Raw genomic sequence first — 27,149 nt, 5'->3', positions numbered from 1 at the left:
CTCCCTTTTTTCCTGAATTTTGTGTGCATCAATGCAAGGTATATTAGTACTGAAGAATGGAACATTTTTTTCAAGCATTCAGTCTCCACATCAAGCAATCCCAGATAAAATATAGCATCTGTTAAGCTCCCTCTGTGCTGCTCCAGCAATATACTTCAACTCTAACCTCAAAGGCACTGCCCACTATATCACTTCTCCATTTCCTGTGGCTTGAGTGAGATGGTCAGTTTAATACAAACTAGGTGTAGTGGACCAATGACCACTTGGAACTGGATTGAGACTGTCCAAACTCATTTCACATAAATCCCCTACAGCCAGACAAGATGGTCACCCCAATTCAATACTTCTAAAACTTGAGAGCTATATCGCACATCAAGTACATTATCAACTTGCATTCATATAGCGCCGTTAATGTAGTAAAACGTCCCACGGTGCTTCACAGGAGCGTTCTCAAACAAAATTTGACACCGAGCACATAAGGAGATATTCGGGCAGATGACTAAAAGCTTGGTCAAAGGGATAGGTTTTAAGGAACGTCTTAAGAGGAAAGAGAGGTAGAGAGACGGAGAGGTTTAGGGAGAGAATTCCAGAGCTTTGGGCCTCGACAGTTGAAGGCACGGCCGCCAATGGTGGCACAATTAAAATCAGGAATGCGCAAGAGGCCAGAATTGGAGGAGCACAGATATCTCGGAGGGTGGTAGTGCTGGAGGAGGTGACAAAGATGGGAGGGGCTAGACCATAGAGGGATTTGAAAAGAAGGATGAGAATTTTAAAATTGAGTCATTGCTCAACTGGGAGTCAACGTAGGTCAGTGAGTAAAGGGGTGATGGTTGAATGGGACTTGGTGAGAGTCAGGATATGGGCAGCAAAGCTTTGGATGAGCTTAAGTTTATGGAGGGGGGAAGATGGGAGTTCGACCAGGAGTGCATTAGAATAGTCAAGTCTAGAGGTTAAAGACATGAATGGGGATTTCAGCAGCAAACGAGCTGAGGCAGGGACGGAGTTGGGTGATATTAGAGGTAGGCTGTCTTATTGATGGCGCGGTTATGTGGTCAGAAGCACATTCCTGGGTCAAATATGACACCAAGGGTGCAAATAGTCTGGTTCAGCCTCAGTCAGTTGCCAGGGAGAGAGATGGAATCAGTGGCGGACAAGACAATGGCTTTAGTCTTCCCAATATTTAGTTGGAGGAAATTTCTGCTCATCCAGTACTGAATGTCAGACTAGCAATCTGACAATTTAGAGACAGTGGAGGGGTAGAGACAGATGGTGGTGAGATAGAGTTGGGCGTCATCAGTGTATACATGGAACCTGCCGTGCTTTTGGATGTCACGGAGGAGCAGCATGTAGATTAGAAATAGAAAGGAGCCAAGGATAGATCCTTGGGGGACACCAGAAGCAACGGTGCAGGATTGGGAATAGAAGTCATTGTACGTGATTCTCTGACTACGACTGGATAGATAAGAATGGAACCAAATGAGTGCAGTCCTACCAAGGTGGATGACAGAGTGGCATTGAAGGAGGATGATGTGGTCAACCCTGTCAACAGCTGCATGCAGACATGACAAGAAGGGATAGTTTACCATGGTCAGTCACATAGGATGTCATTTCTGACTTTGATAAGAACTGTTTCAGCAGAGGCAGAAACCTGATTGGAGGGATGCACACGTGGAGTTCTGGGAAAGATGGGCACAGATTGGGGGGGGGGGGGGGGCGGGGGCGGCGACATCACGTTCAAGGACAAGAGAGGAAAGGAAGGTTGGAGATGAGGTAGTAGTTTGCGAGGTCACAGAGGTCAAGGGTTTCTTTTTTGAGCAGGGTGATGACTGCAGATTGGAAGAGGAAGGGGGGGCAGTACTGGAGGAGAACCATTAACAATTATCAGCTAACATGGGGGCAAGAAAGGAAGTTGAGCGGTCAGCAATTTAGCAGGAATAGGGTTGGGAACAGGAGGTGGGTCTCATGGACTAGATGAGCTCAGAGAGCATGGAGGGAGATAGAAGAGAAACGAGATAGAAGAGAAACGAGAGAAAGATGTGAGTTCTGGGCTCGGGCAGAGAAGAACTTTCGAGGAAATTTGATCCGGTGGACTGGGGAAGAAAGGGAAGCGCAACTGAACAAGTACAAGCTGAGAGTGTTTGGGGGAAAAAGGAAGCCTCCCTTACAAATGCGTACAAAAATATATTAATCCCTGAAGACAATTTCAAATTAAGGCGAACTTACCCGAATATCATATCTGTCCTGGTTATTCTGTTTGGACTCCCCTTTATTACAGGTCATCTATCAACAAGACAGAAAGCAACTCATTTTTAAAAAAATAAAGTGTAAAGCAAGCCTAAGTTCCATTTATATTAGCTGCTCCTCTCCTTCCCCCAGAAAAAAAAACACTAATATCTTTATTAAAACTGATCTGAGATCCAAAATATAACATTCTAATGCTAGGGCACAAATACAATGCTGTGCCATTAAAGACAACTGCTTAATTTGGTTACTGTAAATTTTGTAAAAAGTAGTGCCATCTGGGTTTGAGCTGGGTCCTTTGGAGAAGAAAGTACACTGTTACTATTCTACTGTCATTACTTGCATTATGTTACACTCCCCCTAGAATCTTATGGTAGCACTTGTTATCAAAAATGGAATCTTTGGCAAGAATAACATTTGGAAAAGCATAGAGAGGAGAGAGACACACATACACAATGTGCAAAAGAAATGCACAGAGCCATTCCATACAATACAGGTTTTTTTAAGTTTAGAAGTTTAAAGGTTAAAAAAAAAGATATCCATATAAAATCTGTGTGTGTTACAGCTAGATGGACACACACAAGTACCTATACTATAGAGATAGATAAACAAATGATAGGTAAAGACAGACACACACAGAGAAAGTGCACAAGAGAACACATGCACAGGGAACCATACTGCTAATTTATAGTAACATTTTAATTTTTTTTAATATATGGGTAAATAGTACTTCCCCAAAAAATACTTTTTTTTAAAACCAGGGTTTTTTGAAACCTTGGGGAAAACAATGTATTTCAAATAGTAAGAATTTTTAAAATCAAATTTAACAGAAATTAGAAAAACTGAAGATTTCATAAGTCTTTCAACTGACATCCATAGGAACAACGCTTTTATGAACGAGTATGAGAATTTTAATGAAATAAGTATTTGAGTCGAATGCCACAAAAATTCATATTCATTTTAATCACTTCACAAGGAGGCAGTTATAGGTTTGGATTATAAAGTAGAAAGTGAAAGCTAGTATGATGGAGACACCAGAGATGTTTTAAAGCAGATTTGATGTCAGAAATTTGACTAAATTCACATTATTATCATCAATATAAACAATTGTAAACAGCAGTTACCTATGGACTCCATTGACCGTACTAGCAATACAGGTTCTCATTGGATAGAGAGGAATTTAAGTGCAAGACTCAGAGCATATTCATGGTTAATAATTTGCCAAATATTCAGCATTATTGAAATTTTATGCTAGTTTTTTGTTTTCCAAGATATACAAACAATAAAACTATATTTAATTTAACCAGCCATCCATTATTATTTACATGTATAATGCTTTATTAGGTTTAGCTTTTCCCTAGGTGGCACGTAGCTTTTTACACAAAAAAAAAATATTTAATTCATTCTTCTCTTTTCTTTACAAAAGATAATTTTTCTCTATCTTTCTGTCCCCTTGCATTATTCTCTGACCGAGGGCAATCAAGCACCCTGCTCCCAGAGATCTACCAATGCCACTGTTGGTCAGCTAAAGTAGCTGTATGAGAGAGCAGCCCAGGGTGACTTGCTCTCCAATTTTACTTTTCCTCCCCCCCTGCCCACAACCCCCCCCCCCCCACCCACCCACAAAGGACATGCTTTTCTTTCACTTGGCAGTGCTCCTCTCTTCTGAGATTGGGAACTCACGATGTGAGGAATCACAGGTTATGGCCCTGTATCCGACCACTCTGTGACACTCTCCTTTAATAAGTCAATGAATTGTACTACGTGGCCATCTTATTTTTGAAGTTTGAGAACAGAAAGACTTTTTTGTGCTAAGCTGTCTGCTGTACTGTACTGTCTGCTAACAAGCACATTACAAAACTTATGTAAACCGGTTATACAAAAGCCTATGTAGAAATGACTTCCGAAAGTACAGAAAAAACTCAACAGATGAGCAAAATATTTTACAATGAACTTAAAGGTCCAATTTAAATAGAGACAAAAATTAATAAAGTAGGATTTGTTTACAACTGTAGAAGATGCTGCAACGTCAGATACTGTACCGTGAATCGTGTCTGTCACCTGGAAACCAGAGTGCTCAAGGCACGATCGCAAAGGCACGATCGCATGGGCAAGCCTGCAGCAGAGAACATATGCAAGTACAGCCAAGGTGGTATAGAACCCCCACAACATACTCAACTCCACACAACAGCCATTACTGGAAAGACTCATCACAGATTGAGGTCTGAGATCTGGTTTCTTTCACAAAAAGATCATTTTAAATGATGTAATATTTACAAGATATGTTAAAAACTGTCACCAATAAATTAACCAGCTGCTTTTGCCTAGTCAGATTTCACCTGGTCATATTTCAATTCTTGAGGGATGGCCCATCATGTTAGATGAGGCTACCTCAGTCTTGTATATGGGTCCAGATGGCTTTTCCTAGGCAAATTAACTAAATCCAAGTTACACAATTTGTTTTAAAAATGCATTACTAATGTAAGCAGATAAAATCAAGTATAATTCTGGACATCGTGAGGTTTTCTTGAAAAACATCCAATTTGTTGAAATAAAATATTTACCATCTTATACACAAAATTGCAGCCTCAGTGTTTTGTTAGTTGCCATATTGTTCTTGTTTATAGTTATTTTCTAAACTGTTATGTAAGCAGATTTAATTGATGTTTTTTCAAGTATTTTTACTGTTTATCTTGAAAAAGAACAATGCATACTACACAACTGTAGCTTGTTTGAATGGTGGAACTCAAGGTTCAAAGCTGTAAAAGATATGGCAACAGCAAAAGATTTACTGAGTCATCCAATCTTCTCCATTGTGTTTCAGCCTTTTAACTCACTACACAAACAGCAATTTACACATCAATCTTCCATTTTGCTATCCAAAGATGTTATGTTCAGCACACTGCCATGTTATTTGGACGTGAAACTTCTTACAAGCCACTACAACTCACCCATTCACCATGCAACATTATATAACAGCAAAATGGAAGAGACACAAATTTGTGCTTTTTATCATGTTCCATAAATTTCTATTAGTTAGAAATCTGTAATGAAATTAGTTTGGCAAACTATTTTAATTTCCTACCATCAGAAGGCGGCTAGATTTACTTACCAGTGCCTTTAAAGTTACAACTATACTTCATATTTCAGTATACATGGCTGCTAGTCTCCAATTAATACACATTTAACAGAAGTTTTTTTCTTGCACAACACAAGTATAATTAGGTGATAAACCTGTGCTCGAATTTGAAGTGTGTGTGTTATCATAGATATCCCAAGTTATTTGCTCTGGATTATGCACTCAGAAGTAAAAGTTTGTCACATGATTTCAGGCCATGTAACCAACATTTACTTTTTTTTTTAATTCCAAGCTTTTGTCTTGCCAATTTTTCTCCTATTACATTCCGACAGGTTACAGGCTCCCTCCGATACCTTGCCCAAGTGGCCATTCATCATGTGTGAACCGAGCCATGAGTGTCAGCAGACTATTTGGTTGTGGGGGAGCATCACAGTTGAGCTGATCCTGTCATCATCTAATGTTCAAATTCATACACTTATAGTAGGGAAGTCTAGATTGAGGTCAGGAACAGCAAAGATTCAGGAACCAATCTAACCAAGAGATCAGAGGTCAATTGCAGTTCTCAACCTGAAATTAGCTAGCTATGCAGAGATTTAAGATTGAACCTGTGATCTTCTGCTTTGCATAGCTTGCTATGCACTGGATGGTTGCTGAGACTTTTGGGGTGTCATTTGTTTTATTATAATGTTATTCTATTGTACAGAATAATTACAGGGTTACAATAAAATTACCAACTTGAGTTGAGATCTACTGGAAACAAATTCAACTCATGCCATCAGGAACATAACTCACTCACCCTTTGGAATTGTGGATTAAGTCTCATCACACCTCTTCCCCAATCAGAAATCCTCTGCAAGTACTCAAAAAAAGTGGCTTTTTCATCCTAAATAAAGCCTGTAAGCACCGAGAGCTTGTATAGAACTCCTACAACTATCCCCATTAAGATTTTTGCAATTAAAGAAAAAAATGATTGTGACTATTTTGTGTGTTACATGCCAGCACAAGGATATCGATGTTTAAAGGTGAAGTATACTCTATTAAATTGCCTGACAAATCCAAATCTTACTAAGGGAGCTAACTATATACTTATCCACGTCTCTCCATGTCTTGTTACCACATTTTATGTTTCAAGGCAGCCTAGAAGGAGACATGCTGTACTGAACAATCCTTCATGCAAAATTACAAAATTCTGCTCCAGTAAAATCAGGAACATTGCCCAATATCCACTGTAGGGGTAGTTTTACACAAATTGTCTGCTTCCAGGAGGCTTTGAGCCAGTAGTCGTAAAGCATTAAACAAGGAAACAAGAAGTTGCGAGAGACACCGAGACGATGTACAGATATCTGTAACATTTATGATTATAATACACTTACTTACTTTATAATACATTTATTTCTTTGGTGCCATAACATTAGCTTAACCAAACACAGCACACAATAAAACGGATGATCATCTTTCATACTGAGGTCATATATTTCAATACCAATTTGTACTATAGCATATCCACAAAGTAAAATCACCAACATATGTATCTATGATTTTCATTAATCAGTTGCCCTTTTTAGTCATTAATTGAATGCATAATGTAGCATGACGATAAGGTGACACTATCACAATTTCACGACAATGCTTTTTTCAATTTACTTTTAAACCTTTATTATGGTTACTGGAGGCACTGGGATTTTGCAAGTATAATTTGAATATATAAAAATCATGTACACAGCAAATTAAATATATTTCAAATCAAACTTGGTAGTTAGAAAATGGATTCTTGTAAATAGCCAGAGCTGAGAAATTCTACAGAAGGTACAAACAAGCATGATCCTTTGAGAATATAAACAATATTATTTTCTCAAACAGTTTTGAAGATTAACTTTCCCTTATGCAAGGTATAAAAACATGTGTGTGTGTGTGTGTGTGTGTACAGGGAGGGGGTGGTTGCGAGCAGAAAGAGAGGTGGAAATCAACCAAGGATCCTGCTCCTAATCATTTTTCAGAAATCCTGTTGGAAAACATGTGCATGTGATCAATGGTGAAGGTCAGAATCAGACTCCATTATAACCGCATCCCCAGGGCAAACAGCCTGCAGCATTAACTGTTTAGGCGCATACCTGAATGAGCCACCGGAGGGCTGCCAGCACACAAGGAACTACCACCTGCATAAATCAGCACATTCAAGAAAGAGGCAGGCGAGAAAACTGGTGAAAAAAGTTGCCTTTTCTATGCCCTGTAATTCTGAAATGCGAACATTTAATCTCAACATTAGGTACAGAAAGAAAAAATCTATGCCCTGTCATTCTGAACCCGAACATTTAATCTCAAGTTGGCATGGATTCTCACATCAGCTACAGAAACAAAAAAGATCTATGTTATTTCCAATAGAACAGTTATTCCCAAATCAAACCCCAAACCATTAAGTTGGACTGCAAAACAAGTATTAGATGAAGTCTAAAGCTCATTTTAAGTCTTCAATAATGGATTACTTATTGGCTTCAAGAGGGAAAGGGACTATGACTATTCAGTTTGTGGAGGTGACCATGTGACAATAATTTGACATTGCTGAACTTTGCCTCATTTTATAATGCTTGACAGAATAACTGGCATCTTGATTTAAATATTTAACTTGAACCTTCTAAGCCCAATTTGAAATAAGTTATAGGACATTATGCATCATTCTATTCAGTACATGCTCTAAAATGGCAAGCATTATATATAATTTACCATTTTTATTCAATTTTTATTTGGAAAAAATGGGTCCTTTTTTTTTTTACATAAAGGTAATTTATCTCTGCCTCTTATGTCCATCCGCACCATTCAGTGAGTAAAAAGGACAGACAGGCACTTTGCTCCCATACCTCTTCCACAATCAGATTTGGTGCAAAGTAATGTACAAGAGATTGTGGGGCCAGGGTGGGAGGCAAGGTTTTAGTCACAGACCCTTAATTTTTCTGTTCCTCTGGACAACCTTCTTGTTTCCAATTTACACCTCCCTAAACACAGCAACTAAGATCAAATATTTACTGAAAGGAAAAATGGAGAAAGCACAATCTTAATAAAGGCTGTATCATACAGCAATCAACATGGTTTCAATACTGCATTATACAAGTTAAAAAAATGTGCACTCTTGTACAGTTAGAACTGCAAGCATACATGCGACATATCATGTCAGCTTTGGCACATGAAGTTCTGATACTATCCGGAATTTCTGTAGAAAGATAAAATAGGAAAAAAGATATATTGTAGAATACTTACTGCATCATTCTGTAGAGAATGCAATCAGAAGTATCAACATAAAATAGAATCTAGAGCTACAATTACAAAATTGGGCCACGTTGACTTTTACTGTCAATGTTTCATTTGATTACAACAAACATTTACAATTGAAAGTATGTTGAAGAATTAAAAAATTGAACGTTGGTGGAGACCATAAACATTACAAAACTGATTTTCCTAAATACTCAATTGAATTGTAGGTTTACAAACTGTAATTCACTCCAATGTCACACAGTTTCAGAATCTAAGTATCATTGTCATCAATTTTCTGTTTAATTTCTACAGAATTTATAACCCAGTTATCGTTTACCAGGAAAACCTTCTTAAAGCTTCCACAAATATTACTAAAACATAACTTCTAACTAGTCATTCAGAAGTGCTATAGCATAAATATTCAGCTAACTGTCCTGGAGAACTTTCCACAAATACTTCCAAGTACTACAAACAGGCTGGCTGGATGTGTAATGCAAGTACAGAAAGCCAGAAAAATGCATTTTCTGTTCCCCTCCCCTAACATTGTGTGGTGCATGACAGAAATTCCTGTTTGATAGGACTTCAATAGATAACATTGAGTTAAGAGTTGAGCGTCCAACCACTGGAGCTACTTGATCCTTGATCTTGAACTTTTAACAGTGACATGATAAATTTGTTTGTCACATTTGTTTGCAGCTATGTTGAGTAAATTTAAAATGGTTTAATCTTGCCAACTAAAATGCCACTTAAGATTTTGGGGGTATATTGTACACAAGTTTATTTCAGGTTTCTTAATAATGTCTTGCACAACAATGTAATCTACTTATTACAAAGCTTCAGGGTTATAGCAACTTCACTTGGTCATATGATTCGCTCCCTCTGCCTCCACCCCCATATCTGTTTTTGTTGGCAAGATCCATTCAAATGGCAAAGAGGAGTTCTGTGTTCAAACAAACTAAACTGCAGCAGTCTTGTAAATTAATTTTAGGTCCTAATAAAAAAAACTTAGTGCTTATTCAACTTTTCTCTGTGGTGTGAAAATGCTGAACAGATTAAGCTTACCACTGAACATGTCTGTTATTTCAAACACAAAATTCATATTCACTGTTGGGAATGTTTTTGAAAGTAATTAACAGTACAATTTCTACACAGATACATAATGAATAGATAAGTAGCAGTGGGCATACAAATCTGGTACTTTGAATTGAACTGATGAAAATTTTGACACTGACAAAATTAGAAAGACAGCACTTCATCCAACTCGCTTTTTAAAATGTTATGAAAAGCTGTATAAAAAACAAAATTAGGAGCAAACATTTAAACTGCTACAGCATAGCTAGTACTGTAACACCTGAAAAGAGCCACAGATCTCTCTTATTGTTGGGCAAAATGTATGATCTATGCCAGTCCTCACCTAGACAGAATGAACTGGAACATCATTAGGTGATCCCTTGAAGCGAGGATGACTTGCTTCCACGCCAAAAAAAAGGATGAGTTCACAGGTGTTTCGAATGAAGAACCCGAACTATATCCTGAAGGGTGGAAGATGCCTGTGCGTGAATTTTTTTTTTTTTTTACGCGTGGTGGCCGTTGCACACCAACTGGAACAATTAAGCTAGTAAACGCCATGGGCATTTCTTCCAAGCTAATTATTAAACCCCATACATTCCTATAGTTGGAATTGGTAAGAATTACAAGATACAACTGTTTGACTTTCAACTTGTAATTTACAACAAGAATGTCTCAAGTTACTTTACCTTTTTGCTTTGTGGTCTACCAAACTCTTAGGTGAACTAAATAAAGCATTGGCTAGAATCTCAGGGAAAGAAAACTCTAAACATATTTGAAAAATCAGAAATAATACAGTTGGCAACACATTAGAATCGCCCATTACTATTCGGTTTTCTCAAACTATCATAGGAAATAAGCAAAGAATAGCCACCGTTGCTTTATTCTGTAAAAAAGCTTTAACAAAAAAGGAACAAACTTTATTCAACTTACGATATCCAACGTACTCAGGCAAAGTGCTAAGATATCAAAAAATATCAACTTTTTACAACAAGATAGAAATACGGGACTTCAGTTCTCTTAAATAAAGACTGTAGTTTACTTTAAAAGCCTAAAGCCTACTGAAAAATAGTTACCAATTAGCGAACTGCTAATTACTTTCATTTGGCATTTTGCTGCACACAAGCCTTGTAACATTGCAGTCTGAAGTCTCGTGTGTACAATTAAAATGAAAGTTGAGACACAGCAGTGAACAAACTAGACTCATATAGGCAGACTTTAAATTGATTCTAAGGTTTAATTGCCTTCAAAACAAAATATTAAGAAGTTAACCTCCAACTCAATAAAGCAACCTTTGGATCCAAGCTGTATTGAACTTCCACAAAGTTTATGCTAATAACTGCATTCAGTTTAGGGCACTGCACCTCAGGGGGACATATTGGCCTTGGAGGTGGGTTCAGTGCAAATTCACAAGAATGATATCGGAGATAAAAGGGTTAAATTACGAGTACAGGTTGCATAGACTAGGCGTGTATTCCTTTGAGTTTAGCAGATTAAGGGATCTAATTGAGATGTTAAGATGATCAAACGATTTGATAGGGTAGATAGAGAGAAACTATTTCCTCTGGTGGGAGAGTCCAGAACAAGTGGGTATAAGCTTTAAATTAGAGCTAGGCCATTCAGGAATCATTTCTTCACAAAGGGTTGGGGAAATCTGGAGCAGATACAGATTATCTATGATATAATTGAATGGCAGAATAGGCTCAAAGGGCTGAATGCCCTAATCCTATATTTGGTCAGAACATTAATTTTGCTTGCTGATGAAAATGCAGACCAGATATTGTAAATAACCAATCATGAATCACACTGAAATTCTGACACATCGGGAGGAATTGGGTGAGCGGATGTAGATACGGGGTTTAAAGGGGCCCAAAATTACAAACATGTTGGGAAGCCAGCTCCAACCCGGCCATTTCTGGGTTTTACTAAGGTGGGACAGGTGGTGAGCAGCCAACCCACTCCCAGGAGGCTTCGGATTTAATTGGTTTTGCAGGTTTTATTGTGGTTGGCTGGGTTTCCCTAGCTCGGGACCCCCCCCCCCCCCCTGCCCCCGCCAAACCCGGGTTGGGGATCGGATCTATCTGGTCCTGCAGCATCCTCTGGAACTCTCTGCCTGACTGGAAGACTTAAATATCCACAGCATGCAGAGAAACCCAGACTTCCAGGTTTTCCGTCTGAAATTCTGCCCCCCTGCCTTCGCAAACCCCTCCAGTACATATCCAGATTCTTGTCTCCTTTTCTCATCGGGCAAGCAAATTGTATTTTGGAGCCAAATAGTGAAAATGACTAGTTCCAATGTAAATGGGAGTTAATTTGTACAATTGCCCAAGCTGGAACCGCATGGCTCCAGCTAGGATTCCATTTCTGTTGGTCCATCATAAGCATGTCTCAAATGAAGGGTGTTTTTATTGCCAGTGAAGATTTGTACTGTCACTGTTACATAAACATTCAGTACTTGTTTTTGCTAAATGATAAGCAAAAGTCATAGTAAATTTATCACACACAACAGTTTACTAATGATCGAGAGATCAGTATAAAATATCAAAATTGTGGGGAAAATCTCAAGCACGCTAATTATTTTGATCACCCTAAAAATGTGGTAGCGGGGGGGGGGGGGGGGCAGGAATCATAGTTTTGAACCCTTGTGTAGATAAAATGCGGATTTAAAAATGTCAGTGTCATAAAGCATCAGTGGAAAATGTTCTGTTCGGAATCTACATCAGATTAAAATAGCAGTTTACAAAAACACACTTTCCACTCACATCAATGAATAAACTGTTGAAACTTTGAAAGAAAACTTACTGTGCTTGTGATCAACAAGATTGTTCTGCACAATGGTATAAGGAATAAATGCTCATATTTTGAAATTACTGAAGAAAGGTTTGTTACACATTGCTACATTTCAGTATGAGCCACAAAATATTTTTCTGCTTCATAATTTGGTTGAATATAGCATTCTTACCTCAGTTCTACTGCAATAAATATTGTGGAGCCATAAATGCTTTTAACAACATTTTATCAAATGTGCAGGTGCAGCTGTATATCCCTGGGCATACTCAGTCCCACTAAGCAGCTTTTTCCTCCCTCCTCCTCCTCTCCCCCCACTCCCCTCTTCAATTTTTCTTTTGTATGATGTTGATTACTTTGGTTTTTATAACACTTAATGTGCTACAATTTCAAGAAGTCACTCTATTTTACGTGATGGATGTGCTAGTTCAATTGCTTCACAAGTTAATTTTATCTTTTTAAATATTGATCCAATACATATTTGAAACATCCCATTTAATGGATCATACTGCAATCGTAAAATTGTTTTTCTAACTTTGTGCTCCGAAATGGACAATGTGATAATTGACGGAATGAAAGACTTGACAATTTTGTCTTTTAACTGGATGACTCCATTTTTTGATCATGTGCATATGCCCACTCCATATTTTGAAAAATTGATCCATTCATTGATTCACCACTTCTTTGGAATCATTAATTTCATTTGCCATCTGACTATGCAAGTCGCAATAGAGGAACATAGTCACCAAAATATAAGTCCCATACATGCATAATTAAAGCACTATGGTAACTGAAGACAAAAAAATCAAGTTTAATTTACCACAAACAAAAATCTCTCTACAAGGGGAAATCTGTAATTGTCTCTCCCAAATAGCTGAGTCAACTGAAATGTTCATGGCTGAGATTGAGATTTGTGTTAGGTAAAAGGTATCAAGGAATATGGAGCAAAGGTGGGTAAATGGAGTTGAGGTGCAGGTCAACCATGATCTAACTGAATGGTGGAACAGGCTCGAGGTGCTGAATGTCACGTGCTCCTATTTTCCCAAGGAATCTATTCACTGCCAAAAACAATTGACATTAGTGTACAATGAGGATTGGGGTCATCAGACTATGAAACTTCAATTGTATGTTGTTGTAAAATGTAACTTCCAGTTCTGTAAATCATATGGGAACAGTCTTGTGGATGTAACAGATAATTGTTTTTGCAATGCACGCAAGTTAGATGCAATAGAAAAGATCAAGTCAGATAGCCAGCTTCTGATGGTCAGTCAGTAAACACAAGGTAAATCTTTGGTTTCGCATTGGCACAGAGCTTTGCATGCTGGAAGTACATTTTAGGGGGGCTGAATTCCCAACATGAAAGCTCTGCCACAGAACATTAAAGGTGAAAATGTACCATATGGTATAGGTCTCAGCCATACACAGAAAGAAGACCTCTGTGCTCCATCAAATCGTCAGAAAATTAGGAGTGCTATGACTCGGACACACCGATTTCCAACCTGCCCTTAGGTCAAGCGAGGCTCAAGTGGAGTGTAACCAAATTTATGCTTCTATCTCAGCACACGCCAACAAGTTCAAGAAAAGATGGACGGGGATAGGGAGAAAGTTAAGAAAAAGTTGGATGGCATGTTTCAGGATAATTTTTATGACTATTAGTGCAAAGTTCATCCAATCAATATTTGAAAATAATTTGTTTTTTCACTCGTCAATCAGTGTTTAAATTTTAGTCATTTCATAGCATTTCTGTGACAAGTCAATTACAACAGCTACAAATTGGTCAATGCATTATATTTACAGAGGTATTTATAAATAATGCAGTAGTTCCATTATTGTTTCTATCAGTAATATGTAGGGATCAGTCAGATCTGTGTGTATTATCATTAGGATCTTAAGGCTTGAATGCATGCGTGGTGGTCTGCAGATCATTTTAACCTACAAGAGGAACATCCAAAATTCTCTAATTGCATCTGTTCCCATTATTTGCCAATTGTATGACAAACACTGCAAGTCAACGGCAATGTGCACTTCTTGTAATGATTAACTGCCATAGCAATATACAAAGGTCATCATAAGATGAATGAATCATCTTTGCTGTTTTTACTCTTCCACGTATCCAATAAGCGCACTACTATCATGAATTTTTAGAACACTCAGCATAAAGTTCAACACAGACGTGACTGTATAAATGTAGAATCCTACCTTTTGACCATTTGTAACAGGTGTCTCTTCTAAACTCAAAGATTTGTTTATTGGTCTTTATTCTAAAGAACATGAACTAAGCCAAACAGTTGTGTCATAACGACCTGAAGTTTGCAAAGCCAATCAGTGACATGCCTAGCAGTTTACAGTACTCAAAATGAAATATTAAAAAAAAAGAATTTTCCTTTATATGCATTTCCATGATTAATGTTTCATTAATCTGCTGGGTAAGTGGTCATTTTCACTTGCACATTTTCTGAAAAGAAGCAAATTTCTTATTAGCTACTATATTTCTCAATTCCTGTGAACTATTAAATGTTTCATTAAGCTTTACATCAACCGAGATTGCCATTTACTCTATTCTACACCTTCACCAGTTATTGGATATTAAAATGTTCCATGTCTCTCAAAATGACGAATCTGCCTTATTTTTCAATGCACTTCTCTGCAAACTGGGTAATACAAATCTTTAATTTAATTATAAAGACATTTTCTAATGTTATCCAGCATCTCAATCTATTATGTGGGTCATTTTCTGTTTCTGTTCATCTTGTAGATTAACACTAGAACTGTAGCTCAGAGTATATTGTTTTAATACTAAAGAAGTTTCAACAATGAGAAACATTTGTTCCAATATTGTCATTTACTCTTGCTTAGAGCAAAGCAAAAGAATAGTTTGTGCAATTTTAACACTACAACATTTTAAAACTTCATTGTTGATACAGAATGGCTTTGATTCATATGTAGACACAGAAATAAAAATTCTTAATTGATAAAAATGGTTATCAAAATGAAAACTGATTACTCAAACAAATCATTTACTCCACTACAATTTCCCACTAGTTTCTAATACTCAATGGAAACAACTTTAGCTCTTAGACAGACACACATCATAAATGAACATCACACCTCCAGAAACCCAATCTCACCTGAAGAATCGCACCATACAATCGAAGGAGAACACATCGTGGTTCATCCTTTACACAGCTTTTAGTATCAGGTAATGAGCACAGAAAAAGTAGATTACTAAGGCCACCCCTGCAAAGTAATAAGAAAAGAAAATTAAACAAGACCAGTACACTTATTAAAAATGGGATGGTTGAAGATTTCCTATCATAAGCAAGACAAAAATGTTTTATTATATAATTGTTACAAATTCAGATCTTGCTTTCGATATTCTCACAGGTACAGCAGTGCTGGTTACTCCTACAAGTGGTCTAACCATCTTGGGGTAGTTTCTGCTTGGTTGTACTAGTTTTTCAGCGCTATTCGCCCTGGATCAGCATAATCCGCTTAAAAGATTATGGAATTTTAAGCGCAAACTGAGTTTCTGCCATCTTTTGCGCTAGTCTAAAAAAATCATCACGCTAGAAGCAGGCCCTGTCCACAAAACTGGCCATGGCCCCAGGCTGAATTAGTCACGATTGGAAGTTTCTGCTAATTGCGCTTGTTTGAGGTGGCTCTAAAAATTAAGCTGGTTCTTTTGGACGCATGGATGCCAATTAGCACATTTTAAAAGCTTTTCAATATCATTTCTTCTCAATTTACTAAAAAAAACTGACTACTGTATCCCAATATAACTAGAAAATGGCTCTGTATAATTTTTAAGTCATTTTCAGTCATTTAAAACCGATATACTCACAGGTGGTGGATTGACACGGATTAAAATGCTTCTTTTTGTGATAAACCCAGTTGTATTAATCAAACTGCATCAAGTTACCATTCTTAAATATAGCACAGAATCCAGCAAACTTTTGAAACGAAGAAAAAAAACTTCTCAAAACTAGCATAATTGTGGGCGTAATTTGTGCCCAAACCAGAAATTGCACCTCCTCATGTTTAGGGCTGTGCCCATACTGCCCAATATCTAACTGAACAATAATATTAACTAAGGGGTGTAACAATAGGACCACATGATCTGAACTGGATATTTGTATATTTCACAAAGAGCAAGAATTTTGAATCTAGCCATTTAGTTTCACATTTCAAATCAAAGTTCTAATCACATTGCTCAACTTTGTTCTCAATCATTGCAACTTTTTAAAGAGTTGAAGAAACTGCAAATTCAGAGAATATAAAATAAAGCAGAAAATGCTAGAAATGGACAAGTCAGCCGACATCAGAAAGAAAAAGGGATGAATAATTTGGGTAACAAAGTTCCATATACAAAACATTAACTTGTTTCTTATGTGTCAAATGCTGATGGACTTTCTGTATATTTTGTGATTCCCTGTTTCTGTCTTATGAAACATTTTAGGTTTTGCAGGAACTAGAATAGCCCGACAATTGTACAACATAACAAAAATCAGAGATATATATGCAAATCTACATTACTATTGGATTGGTTTGTTCTCAGGACATAAGTCACCCGAGCAAGGCCACATCTATTTCCCATCCTGAGTTGCCCAAAGAGGTTCTGGTGGGTCATTGCAATTACTAGACCAATTCAGAAGACTCAGAGTCCCATTCAGTCTATTCTTGAATGTGTTGATCAGATCAGGTAGGGATGGAACATTCCTTTTCCCGAAGGACATTATTAAACCAAATGGGTCTTTACAACAATCCAGTAATTGATTGTTTCTGGTTGTAACTCACAATTTACCAGATTTATTGAATGTTATTATCCAATTTTCTACGATGGGACTTGAACTCAATCTGAGTTTCTGGCCCACTACGATAACCACTATACTAATGTACCCCTTTTTTGAAATTAATGGCCTCTTGATATAAAGTTCATTTTTAAAATGCTCCTGAGTCTGCCATAATGCCTCCACAAATTTTACTTGCGAGTAGCTAACCCCTCCCAGGCCTAATCCCCAATCTTTACCGAGTCCACTGATATCAGACCGGGTGGCAGTAGTGGTGCTACAACTAAGCTCAGTGCCTGAGCTAGGGTGGAAACATCAATCTACAGTTCCCATTTCTTGTTGATATCCAGTGAGCCCTGCTGGAATTGCACGTGTACATGTTGAATGAGGACAGGATTGGGCTCAGCTGTGATGTTCCCAAAAGTTGAATAGCTTGCCAAATCTCACTGTTACATGTTAATAATGGCCAACTGGGTAGATGTGAGAAAACACACATTGCCATTTTAACCATACATCAGCAACAAAGCAACTCTTTCAGGAGGCGGAGGACAGAAAATTTATACGGAAATAAGAAAATCTTTTTAAAAATGCCACTTTTATCCAATTAATTAGGGTTGGATGATGATTTAGGAGACTGCCTGCCGAAATATTTCCCACAAACTTACTGTGATGAAGGCAACAGATTTTTTTCTCCTGCATCAGAAGGAAAATTTCTGGATTGCATTTTTTATATCTTCAGATAAGTGGGATAAATGTTATTTAAAATGTAGTTTCAGCCATTTGCAGATGAAAAGTAACTCCTCTGTCACTGTCGGGGTGTATGGGGAGAGGGGATATCCAATACACGAAACTGGCAGATCCATCCTCAAAATCAGAGTTAACCAGCCTTCCTTAAACATAGCTAGAGTTTCAGCTTGGAGAAGACTTTCAGTCCATCTATTATTACCTTCGTGCTTTTCCAATTACCCTGAATCTGTGCTGATGCTTAGTTCTACATAATTACCACCCATTTAATAAAAAATTAAGACTAATCCTGTATTTCCTATTGCTGTCCTTAATCTATAAATATAACCACTTCTGCTTAAATTCTTACTTCCATCAAATTTCTCCAAACCTTTCATGATTTTAAACACTTATATCATATCTTTAGTCTTCTCTTTTCAAGAGAGAGTAAAGAAGCAGGGTAGTTAATCTTTCCTCATACATCATTCCCTCAAGTTCTGGGACCAACAATGTAGTCCCTCGAACAACTGAATATTCGTCAAAATAGAAAGATCAAAACTGCATGCAGTACTCCAGGCGCAGTTTCACACGGGCCAAAAGACTTCTTAAAATGACCTCTCTGGATTCCTAGGTTTATACCGCTTGTAATGCAACCCTAAATTCTATTGTTTAAAAAAAAACCTGGGAACATTGTGCTGTTTTAATAACCTGTCCACTAAAATGCCAATATCTCTCTCCAGCGCCAATACCACAAGTATATTTCCATTTAGCAAATAATAGACATCAACCATCCCTCTACTGAATCTCAACCTTTTCGCCCATCGATTCAGCTAGTCAAAATCCTTTTGAATTTGTGCGCATTGATATTTATCATTTGCCACTGTTCCCAATTTGGTATGGTCTTCAAATTTGAACACAATACCTTCTTCTAAATCATGAATAAAATATATAAACAGTAGCCCCAACATTGAATTTTGTGGCACTCCATTTATAACTGGATGCCAAACAGATACCTTCCCATGCACTACTACTCATTTTCTACCAACTGTTTGCCAGTCCATTTTAATACACTCCCATCTATCCCATGAGCTTGGACCTTATTTATATATTAGCCTATTTTGTGTGATTGTGAAAAATACCTTCTTGAAATCCAAGCACACAAGATCCACTGTCTCTCCCCTATCTACTAAGTCAGTTACCTCCTCAAAGAAATCCAGTAAGTCAAGCATGACCTCCCACCCCTAAAACCATGCTGACTGTCTGATTAGCTCATGCCCCTCAAGATACTCCCTTATATTATCCTTCATAATATTTTCAAACACTTTTCCAACATTGGAATTAAGGCTAACAAGACTATAATTTGATGGTTCATCCCTTGCACCTTTTTGAACACGAGTCATATTTGCTAGTTTTGAACCCTCTAGGATTTGGCCTGAGTGAAAGAGAAATTGCAATTGTTTGAGCCAATTCCTTTGGAACCCAGGGATGAAAGTTATTTTTTGGCACCACAGGTAGTACTCAACAACTTAATTAGATCAAAGTTTGCTTGCTGGCTGCACACCCCCGCTTTGAAATGTTAACAGATGCAAGTCCAAAGACTGGGGACATAGAAACATTTATTATCTTTAATTATTGAACCATTAAGGGAAATTTGTTCCAAGAGCAGTGACAGATACGCAAGAACTAGACAAGACACAATTTCACATGTTGGCAGTTATTAAAAACGGGACATGACTGTTCATACCTTATATCTAAATTACACTTACCGTCAAGAAGAATTTATTTGATAGTCCAATGCACCTGCTCCATCATCAAAATAACAGACATAATTGGGGAGCAGCCCTGTGGTCCCCATATTCCCTGCTTCCCACTGTCTATACCATGTGGAAAAGCTAACAGGGGACCACTGGAGGTATATCCCACTTAAAGGGCAGGAGACTCAGTTTAAAAAAAAACTAAAAAGTTTTGGGATTCTTTCCTTGAAATCAGTTTATATTATATTAGGTTATAAAATCCAATATGATACAGTTTACATTTCTTACTGCTTCTGTGTATAATCTTACTTGTAAATCTGGATACAATGGTCTGCTAGTGGCATTTATCTCCGTTAATCGACATAGAAATGTAACAAGCATCCACATAGTGTTTTACCTTCATTGTTTGTTCTGTGGCACCCATCATGCAAGAGATTACAGGTTTCAATTCATAGGAGACTTGGCCTGCTTATGAGAACTATCTCTACTGTGACCGCAAGGCAAAAAAGCACTGGAAGAAAACCTGAACTGTAACAATGTCCAAACATGATTTTTGACCTCCAAAAGAACTTGTTTCGATCAAGTCTTACCAAGTTAAATGTGAATGCTATGCTACTGAAAACAAAAATTTGGTGAATAAGTCACAAATTGATGCAAAATTTTTTTTTATGACTGGCAAACTTGGCAGTGTAATTTATGCATTGGTGCAATTGGATGTTTTACAACACATGCAACAAATATTTTTCTCAATCATCTGCTATGCATTCTGAGCCACACATTGAGGAATTCTACATTACTGTTTATTCCCAGTGTTTCACATTACTACAATGTATTCTGCATCACATGAATGTTTTAAGCTCTGTAACCATGTCATATTAACTATCCAGAGCGAATGTTCAGCATTTCCACTTACCTGTGCAATGATTTATTTTTGTTAGTTGGCAGAAAATTACTGGGGCTCAGAGAGTTAAATTAAGAGGACAGGTTGCATAAACTTGGTTTGTATTCCCTCAAGTATAGGAGATTGACGGCTGAACTGATCAAACATGCGACATCATCTTAAAATTAGAGCTAGGCCATTCAGGAGCAAAATCAGAAAGTAATTTTTCCACACAAAGGGTAGTAGAAATTTGGAACTCTCTCCCCCGAAAGGCTGTGAATGCTAGGAAAAATGGAGCTTTCAAGATGGAGACAGATTTTTTTAGGCAAGGGTATCCAGGGATATGGAGCAAAGGTGGGAAAATGGCGTTAGTTGCAGATCAACCATGATCTAATTGAAAAGCAGAGCAGGCCCGAGGGGATGAATGGCCTACTCCTGTGAACCTATGACAAGGCTGATGTACCTGTTAAGTGTTTACTTGCTGCAAAAACGAGAGAGTTTTACATAAATATAGTTATTCTATTTATACCCCAAATTCTTGCTTTGTAATACCATCTAGCCCCAAACCCATGTGGAACTTTATTATCCAAATTAGAAGACTAATTAACTAAATTTTTTGTATTTGTAAATATATTAACGGCAAACTTCAAATTCCTATCAAATAAGCATTTACAAGTCCAGTAGAAATAGGCTTCAAATGGAATGCATTCTGAGCATCATGATTTGCGGAACTTGTGAAATAAATGCTGAGGAGGATCAAATTCACCTCGTCAAAAATACCCTATCTTGGAAAATGCGCATTTATTTAATTCTATAATCTTTCCAATCCTGTCCTCCACCATTACAAACACTTAGTATTTGGACTGTCAGTGATTTTTAAATAATCCAAAAAGTTATTGCACCCCCCCCCCTAATATTTTATAATTTCCTTCACCATTTAATCATAACGCAAAACGTTGAGCAGATCGTGTTACCATGGAGTTAATGGCAGCCTTTTCGACCACTCACGGTTTCCTTTCTTTCTGCACGCCTCATTGACAGTTCCGGTTGAAAAATTCTAACTATGCATTGAGATCTTGAATTTTTTAAATGATTGGTCTGGATTGTACTCGGTTAACAACCGCCATCTCATCTGGGATCCTTTACCCCTTTTGGAGGGTGTTGTATGGGCTCCATTTTTAACCAACTCGTCTAATTTTTTTTTCTCTATCCTTTTTTCTTCCCCCGTCACGAATTCATTCAGAAACCAAGGCTACTCCATTTTAAAAATCACACTGTAAAATCCCCCAAATCTTATGGGGAAAAAAATTAAAAGAGACACGCACATACATATATACAAACCTTATAATACTAATTTGAAATTCGTTCTCGGACAAGGTTTTCCAAGCACCTCGAAGGAACTCTTTGCACCAAAGATAAGCTTTGTGCTTGGTTTGCTGGTCGGGTGCGTCCTGTCTTCCCGCTTTGTATTCGGTTACTTCTTCATGCTGGACGCGGAGCCCATTCTGTGCGATCAGCAGCCCCATCCCCGGAGTGTCCACTGCGCTGGAGAATTTGGTTTTCATTTATATTGACGCGGTATCGGAAAAGAATAAAATTGCAATTATAACTTGGGGAGGGGGAGAGAGAAAGAGAGAGAGAGAGAGATGAGGGGGGAGGGGAAGGGGGTAAAGACTCCCTAACGATTGAAATAAACCCCCGTCACTCTTACTCCAGCAATGTCAAGGTGCTCAAAACAGAAAGACAAAGGGAGTGAGAAGAGAGAGAAAAATCAAACCTCATCAAAACAACCGCACCCAAGAAAAAAAAACCCTATTTTAAAATTATTCCTTTTGAACTATACGTCAAAAAGTACAGTTTTAAATATATATATTTAAAAAAATGTAAACGTCAGTGGAAGGGAAGGAAAACAATCTGCAGCTCTTGAAAGGACGAAGTGGTCAACGTTTCATCAAGCTAATAGCTGCAGATAGTAAAGGTAAATTTTCTCTTTAAAAGCCGCTAGTTAGAGAGTCAATCAGCACGGTGCAAACGCAAAGCTCGCTGTGCGGCGCCAGAGGATGTGCGCTCAATATGAGGCGCTGGTCACATGGCTTTTACCAATCGGCAGGAGGAATGTGATTTGAAACCTGCCCCGCCCCCACGCCACCCAATCCACCCATCGCCTTCATTTTCACTGTGCCCTCGCCTCACCTCCAGCCACTGCTGCAGCCACGGCTCCTTTATATATTTTTTCCCCACAATCGGCTTCCTGTGCCAATCATTTCTCGAACAGCGCTCTAAAATGCGGCTACCAAAGTGCCCTTTACTGAAGGACTAAGTCTGCCTTTTTGAACATCCCTGATTTGAATCGCTCAACCATTGGTGGCCGTGCCTTCTGTTGCCTCGGCCCCAAGCTCTGGAATCACCTCACTAAAATTCTTCACCTCTCTTTCCTCATTTAAGACGATTCTTAAAACCTACCTCTTTGACCAAGCTTTTGTTCACCTGCCCTAATTTCTCCTTACATGGCTCGATGTCAAATTTTTTGTCTTCTAATACTCCCATGAAGTGCTTGGGACGTTTTACTACATTAAAGGCACTATATAAATACAAGTTGTTGCTGGGTTTATACTTTTTAGTCAACAACGATCCTTAGGTTTTATTTTTTTTTTTAAATAGACTTGTGGGTTATTGCAGTAAAAACATAAAAAGGCAAAAAGAAATATGCAATTTGAAATTTGCAAATGCTGGAGAAAAAAAATGCTGAAGAGTCAACATTTAAAACATTAATCTTTACAGATGCTGGAGGACCAGTTGCGTTTTCCAGCATTTCCATTTTTACTTCAGGTTATTAGTCATCATCATAGGCAGTCCCTCAGAATCGAGGAAGACATGCTTCCACTCTTAAAATGAGTTATTGTAGGTTATTAGCGTGCTGTGCTAAATGGATTGATGGAACAGCCAAGCTGTTGAGAGTCCAGATTACCATTGCTAAAACTGTAATGCTGCAAAGAAGGATTGGATAATAAAATAGATTTTTGAAAATAACCTACCGAAAAACATAAACAGGAAGGTGTGGACATCATTGTCGCTCATCATCATCATCATCATAGGCAGTCTCAGAATCGAGGAAGACTTGCTTCCACTCCCAAAGTGAGTTCTTTGGTGTCTGAACAGTCCAATACGAGAGCCACAGACCCTGGTACATTCGTCGAGGGAAGGGGTGGGGCATGTTTGCCGCGCGCTCCTTCCGCTGTCTGTGCTTGACCTCTTCACGCTCTTTGCATTGATACTTGAAGAGCTCAAAGCCCTCCCGGATGCACTTTCTCCACCTCGGGTGGTCTTCGGCCAGGGTCTCCCAGTGTCAGTGGTGATGTCGCATTTTACCAGAGAGGCTTTGAGAGGGTCCTTGTAACACTTCCGCTGCCCACCTTTAGCTTGTTTACCATGAAGGAGCTCCACATAAAGCATTTGCTTAGGGAGTCTCATATCTGGCATGCAAACTATGTGGCCTGCCCAGCGAGTTGCGATATATTGACTGTCAGATTAAGGCATGTAAAAAATTTCTGCAGTTACCTTTAAGCTAATTGTCATCATCATCATCATAGGCAGTCCCTTACAATCGAGGAAGACTTGCTTCCACTCCTGAAATGAGTTCTTAGATGGCTGTACAGTCCAATACGAGAACCACAGTCCCTGTCACAGATAGTTGTTGAGGGAAGTGGTGGGTGAGACTGGTTTGCCGCACGCTCTTTCTGCTGCCTGCGCTTGATTTCTGCATGCTCTCGATTTCTGCATGCTCTCAGCGATGAGACTCGAGGTGCTCAGCGCCCTCCCGAATGCACTTCCTCCACTTAGGGCGGTCTTTGACCAGGGACTCCCAGGTGTCAGTGGGGATGTTGCATTTTATCAGGGAGGCTTTGAGGGTATCCTTGTAACGTTTCCGCTGCCAACCTTTGGCTCGTTTGCCGTGAAGGAGTTCAGAGTAGAGCGCTTGCTTTGGGAGTATCATGTCTGGCATGCAAACGATGTGGCCTGCCCAGCGGAGCTGATCAAGTGTGGTCAGTGCTTCAATGCTGGGGATGTTGGCCTGGTCGAGGACACTAATGTTGGTGCATCTGTCCTCCCAGGGGATTTGTAGGATCTTGTGGAGACATCGTTGGTGGTATTTCTCCAGCGACTTGGTGTCTACTGTACATGGTCCATGTTTCTGAGCCATACAGGAGGACAGATATTACTACAGCCCTGTAGACCATGAGCTTGGTGGCAGTTTTGAGGGCCTGGTCTTCAAACACTCTTTTCCTGAGGCGGCTGAAGGCTGCACTGGTGCACTGGAAGCGGTGTTGGATCTAGTCATCAATGCCTGCTCTTGTTCACAGGAGGCTCCGCGCCATGGATCTTGATGACTGGGGGGCAGTGCTGTGCTGTGAGGACAGGCTGGTGGAGGACCTTTGTCTTACTAATGTTTAGCGCAAGGCCCATGCTTTCGTACGCCTCAGTAAATATGTCAACTAAGCCCTGGAGTTCAGTGTCAGTATGTGCACAGACACAGGTGTCGTCCGCATACTGTAGCTCGACGATAGACGTTGGGGTGGTCTTGGACCTGGCTTGGAGACAGAGAAGGTTGAAGAGGTTCCCACTGGTTCTGTAGTTTAGTTCCACTCCAGCGGGGTGCTTGACGACTGTGAGGTGGAGCATGGCAGCGAGGAAGATTGAGAAGAGGGCTGGGGCGATGACGCAGCCCTGCTTGATCCCGGTCTGGACGTGAATTGGGTCTGCGATGGATCCATTGGTAAGGATCATGGCCTGCATGTCGTCGTGGAGCAGGCAGAGGATGGTGACATACTTTTGGAGGCATCCGAAACGGAGGAGGACGCTTCATAGACTCTCGTGGTTGACTGTGTCAAAACCCTTTGTAAGGTTGAAGGCGGCCATGTATAAGGGCTGGCGCTGTCCCCTGCAGCCGTCGTGCTGCAAAAATCAAGTCCATTGTGCCCCATAGGACACGAAATCCGCACTTCAACCCTGGGAGGAGTTTTTCGGCCACAGGGAGAAGACGGTTGAGGAGGACTCTAGCGACGACTTTCCCAGTGACTGATAGCAGGGAGATTCCTCTGTAGTTGCCGCAGTCAGACTTGTCCCATTTTTTAAAGATGGTCATGATCACTGCATCTCCGAGATCTCCCGACATGCTCTCCTCCCTCCAGATGAGAGATGAGGTCGTGTATTCGCGCCGACAGTGCTATTTAGAGTGGGTGAGAGCTCAGATGAACAGGATCCCAATAAAGAATGCAAAAGGCAGGAGGCAACAGAGCAGAGTAGCACTGGGGTAAGGGTAAACCACAAGGTGATAGGAAGGGACAGTATGTATGAATATAAGGGGACTACAGGAGGGGTCAAAACTAAAAATCATGGTTTAAAAACTAGTATTAAAACACTCTACCTAAACGCACGCAGCATTTGAAATAAAGTAAATGAGTTGACGGCACAAATCATTACAAATGGGTATGATTTGGTGGCCATTACAGAAACGTGGTTGCAGGGTGGCCAAGGCTGGGAATTAAACATACAGGGGTATCTGACAATTCGGAAGGATAGACAAGAAGGGAAAGGAGGTGGGGTAGCTCTGTTAATAAAGGATGATATCAGGGCAGTTGTCAGAGATGATATTGGCTCGAATGAACAAAATGTTGAATCATTGTAGGTGGAGATTAGAGATAGCAAGGGGAAAAAGTCACTGGTGGGCGTAGTTTATAGGCCCCCAAATAATAACTTCACGGTGGGGCGAGCAATAATCAAGGGAATAATGGAGGCATGTGAAAAAGGAACGGCAGTAATCATGGGGGATTTTAACCTACATATCGATTGGTCAAATCAAATCGCACGGGGTAGCCTGGAGGAGGAATTCATAGAATGCATACGGGATTGTTTCTTCGAACAGTATGTTACAGAACCTACAAGGGAGCAAGCTATCTTAGATCTGGTCCTGTGTAATGAGTCAGGAATAATAAACGATCTCCCAGGAAAAGATCCTCTCGGAATGAGTGATCACAGTATGGTTGAATTTGTAATACAGATTGAGGGTAAGGAAGTAATGTCTCAAACGAGCGTACTATGCTTAAACAAAGGGAACTACAGTGGGATGAGGGCAGAGTTGGCTAAAGTAGACTGGGAACACAGACTAAACGGTGGCACAATTGAGGAACAGTGGAGAACTTTTAAGGAGCTCTTTCATAGTGCTCAACAAAAATATATTCCAGTGAAAAAGAAGGGTGGTAAGAGAAGGGATAACAAGCCGTGGATAACCAAGGAAATAAAGGAGAGTATCAAATTAAAAACCAATGCGTATAAGGTGGGCAAGGTTAGTGGGAAACTAGAAGATTGGGAAAATTTTAACGACCACAAAGAATGACTAAGAAAGCAATAAAGAAAGGAAAGATAGATTACGAAAGTAAACTTGCGCAAAATATAAAAACAGATAGTAAAAGCTTTTACCAATATATAAAATGGAAGAGAGTGACTAAAGTAAATGTTGGTACCTTAGAAGATGAGAAGGGGGATTTAATAATGGGAAACGTGGAAATGGCTGAGACCTTAAACAA

The 27,149-nt window shown here is 39.1% G+C and overlaps 1 protein-coding gene across 2 annotated transcripts in view; it reads right to left on the bottom strand.

Moving 5' to 3' along the window:
* chka (choline kinase alpha) overlaps positions 1-22,611 on the bottom strand; it is a 72,098-nt gene extending 49,487 nt beyond the window's left edge. Inside the window, exons 1-3 of one of the 2 annotated variants that reach the window (XM_070899620.1) lie at positions 21,907-22,611; positions 15,550-15,658; positions 2,224-2,280 (exon numbers count right to left, since the gene is read on the bottom strand). In XM_070899620.1, coding sequence (XP_070755721.1) covers positions 2,224-2,280; positions 15,550-15,658; positions 21,907-22,130 — 390 coding nt within the window. In that variant the 5' untranslated portion in view covers positions 22,131-22,611. The remainder of the gene's footprint in view (positions 1-2,223; positions 2,281-15,549; positions 15,659-21,906) is intronic. The other variant, XM_070899621.1, reaches the window with a different exon arrangement.
* Between the last annotated feature and the right edge of the window lie 4,538 nt (positions 22,612-27,149).

Source organism: Pristiophorus japonicus, chromosome 14, assembly GCF_044704955.1.
Source record: "Pristiophorus japonicus isolate sPriJap1 chromosome 14, sPriJap1.hap1, whole genome shotgun sequence".
Lineage (NCBI taxonomy): Eukaryota > Metazoa > Chordata > Chondrichthyes > Pristiophoridae > Pristiophorus > Pristiophorus japonicus.
This window is presented reverse-complemented; position numbering and strand designations above follow the sequence as displayed.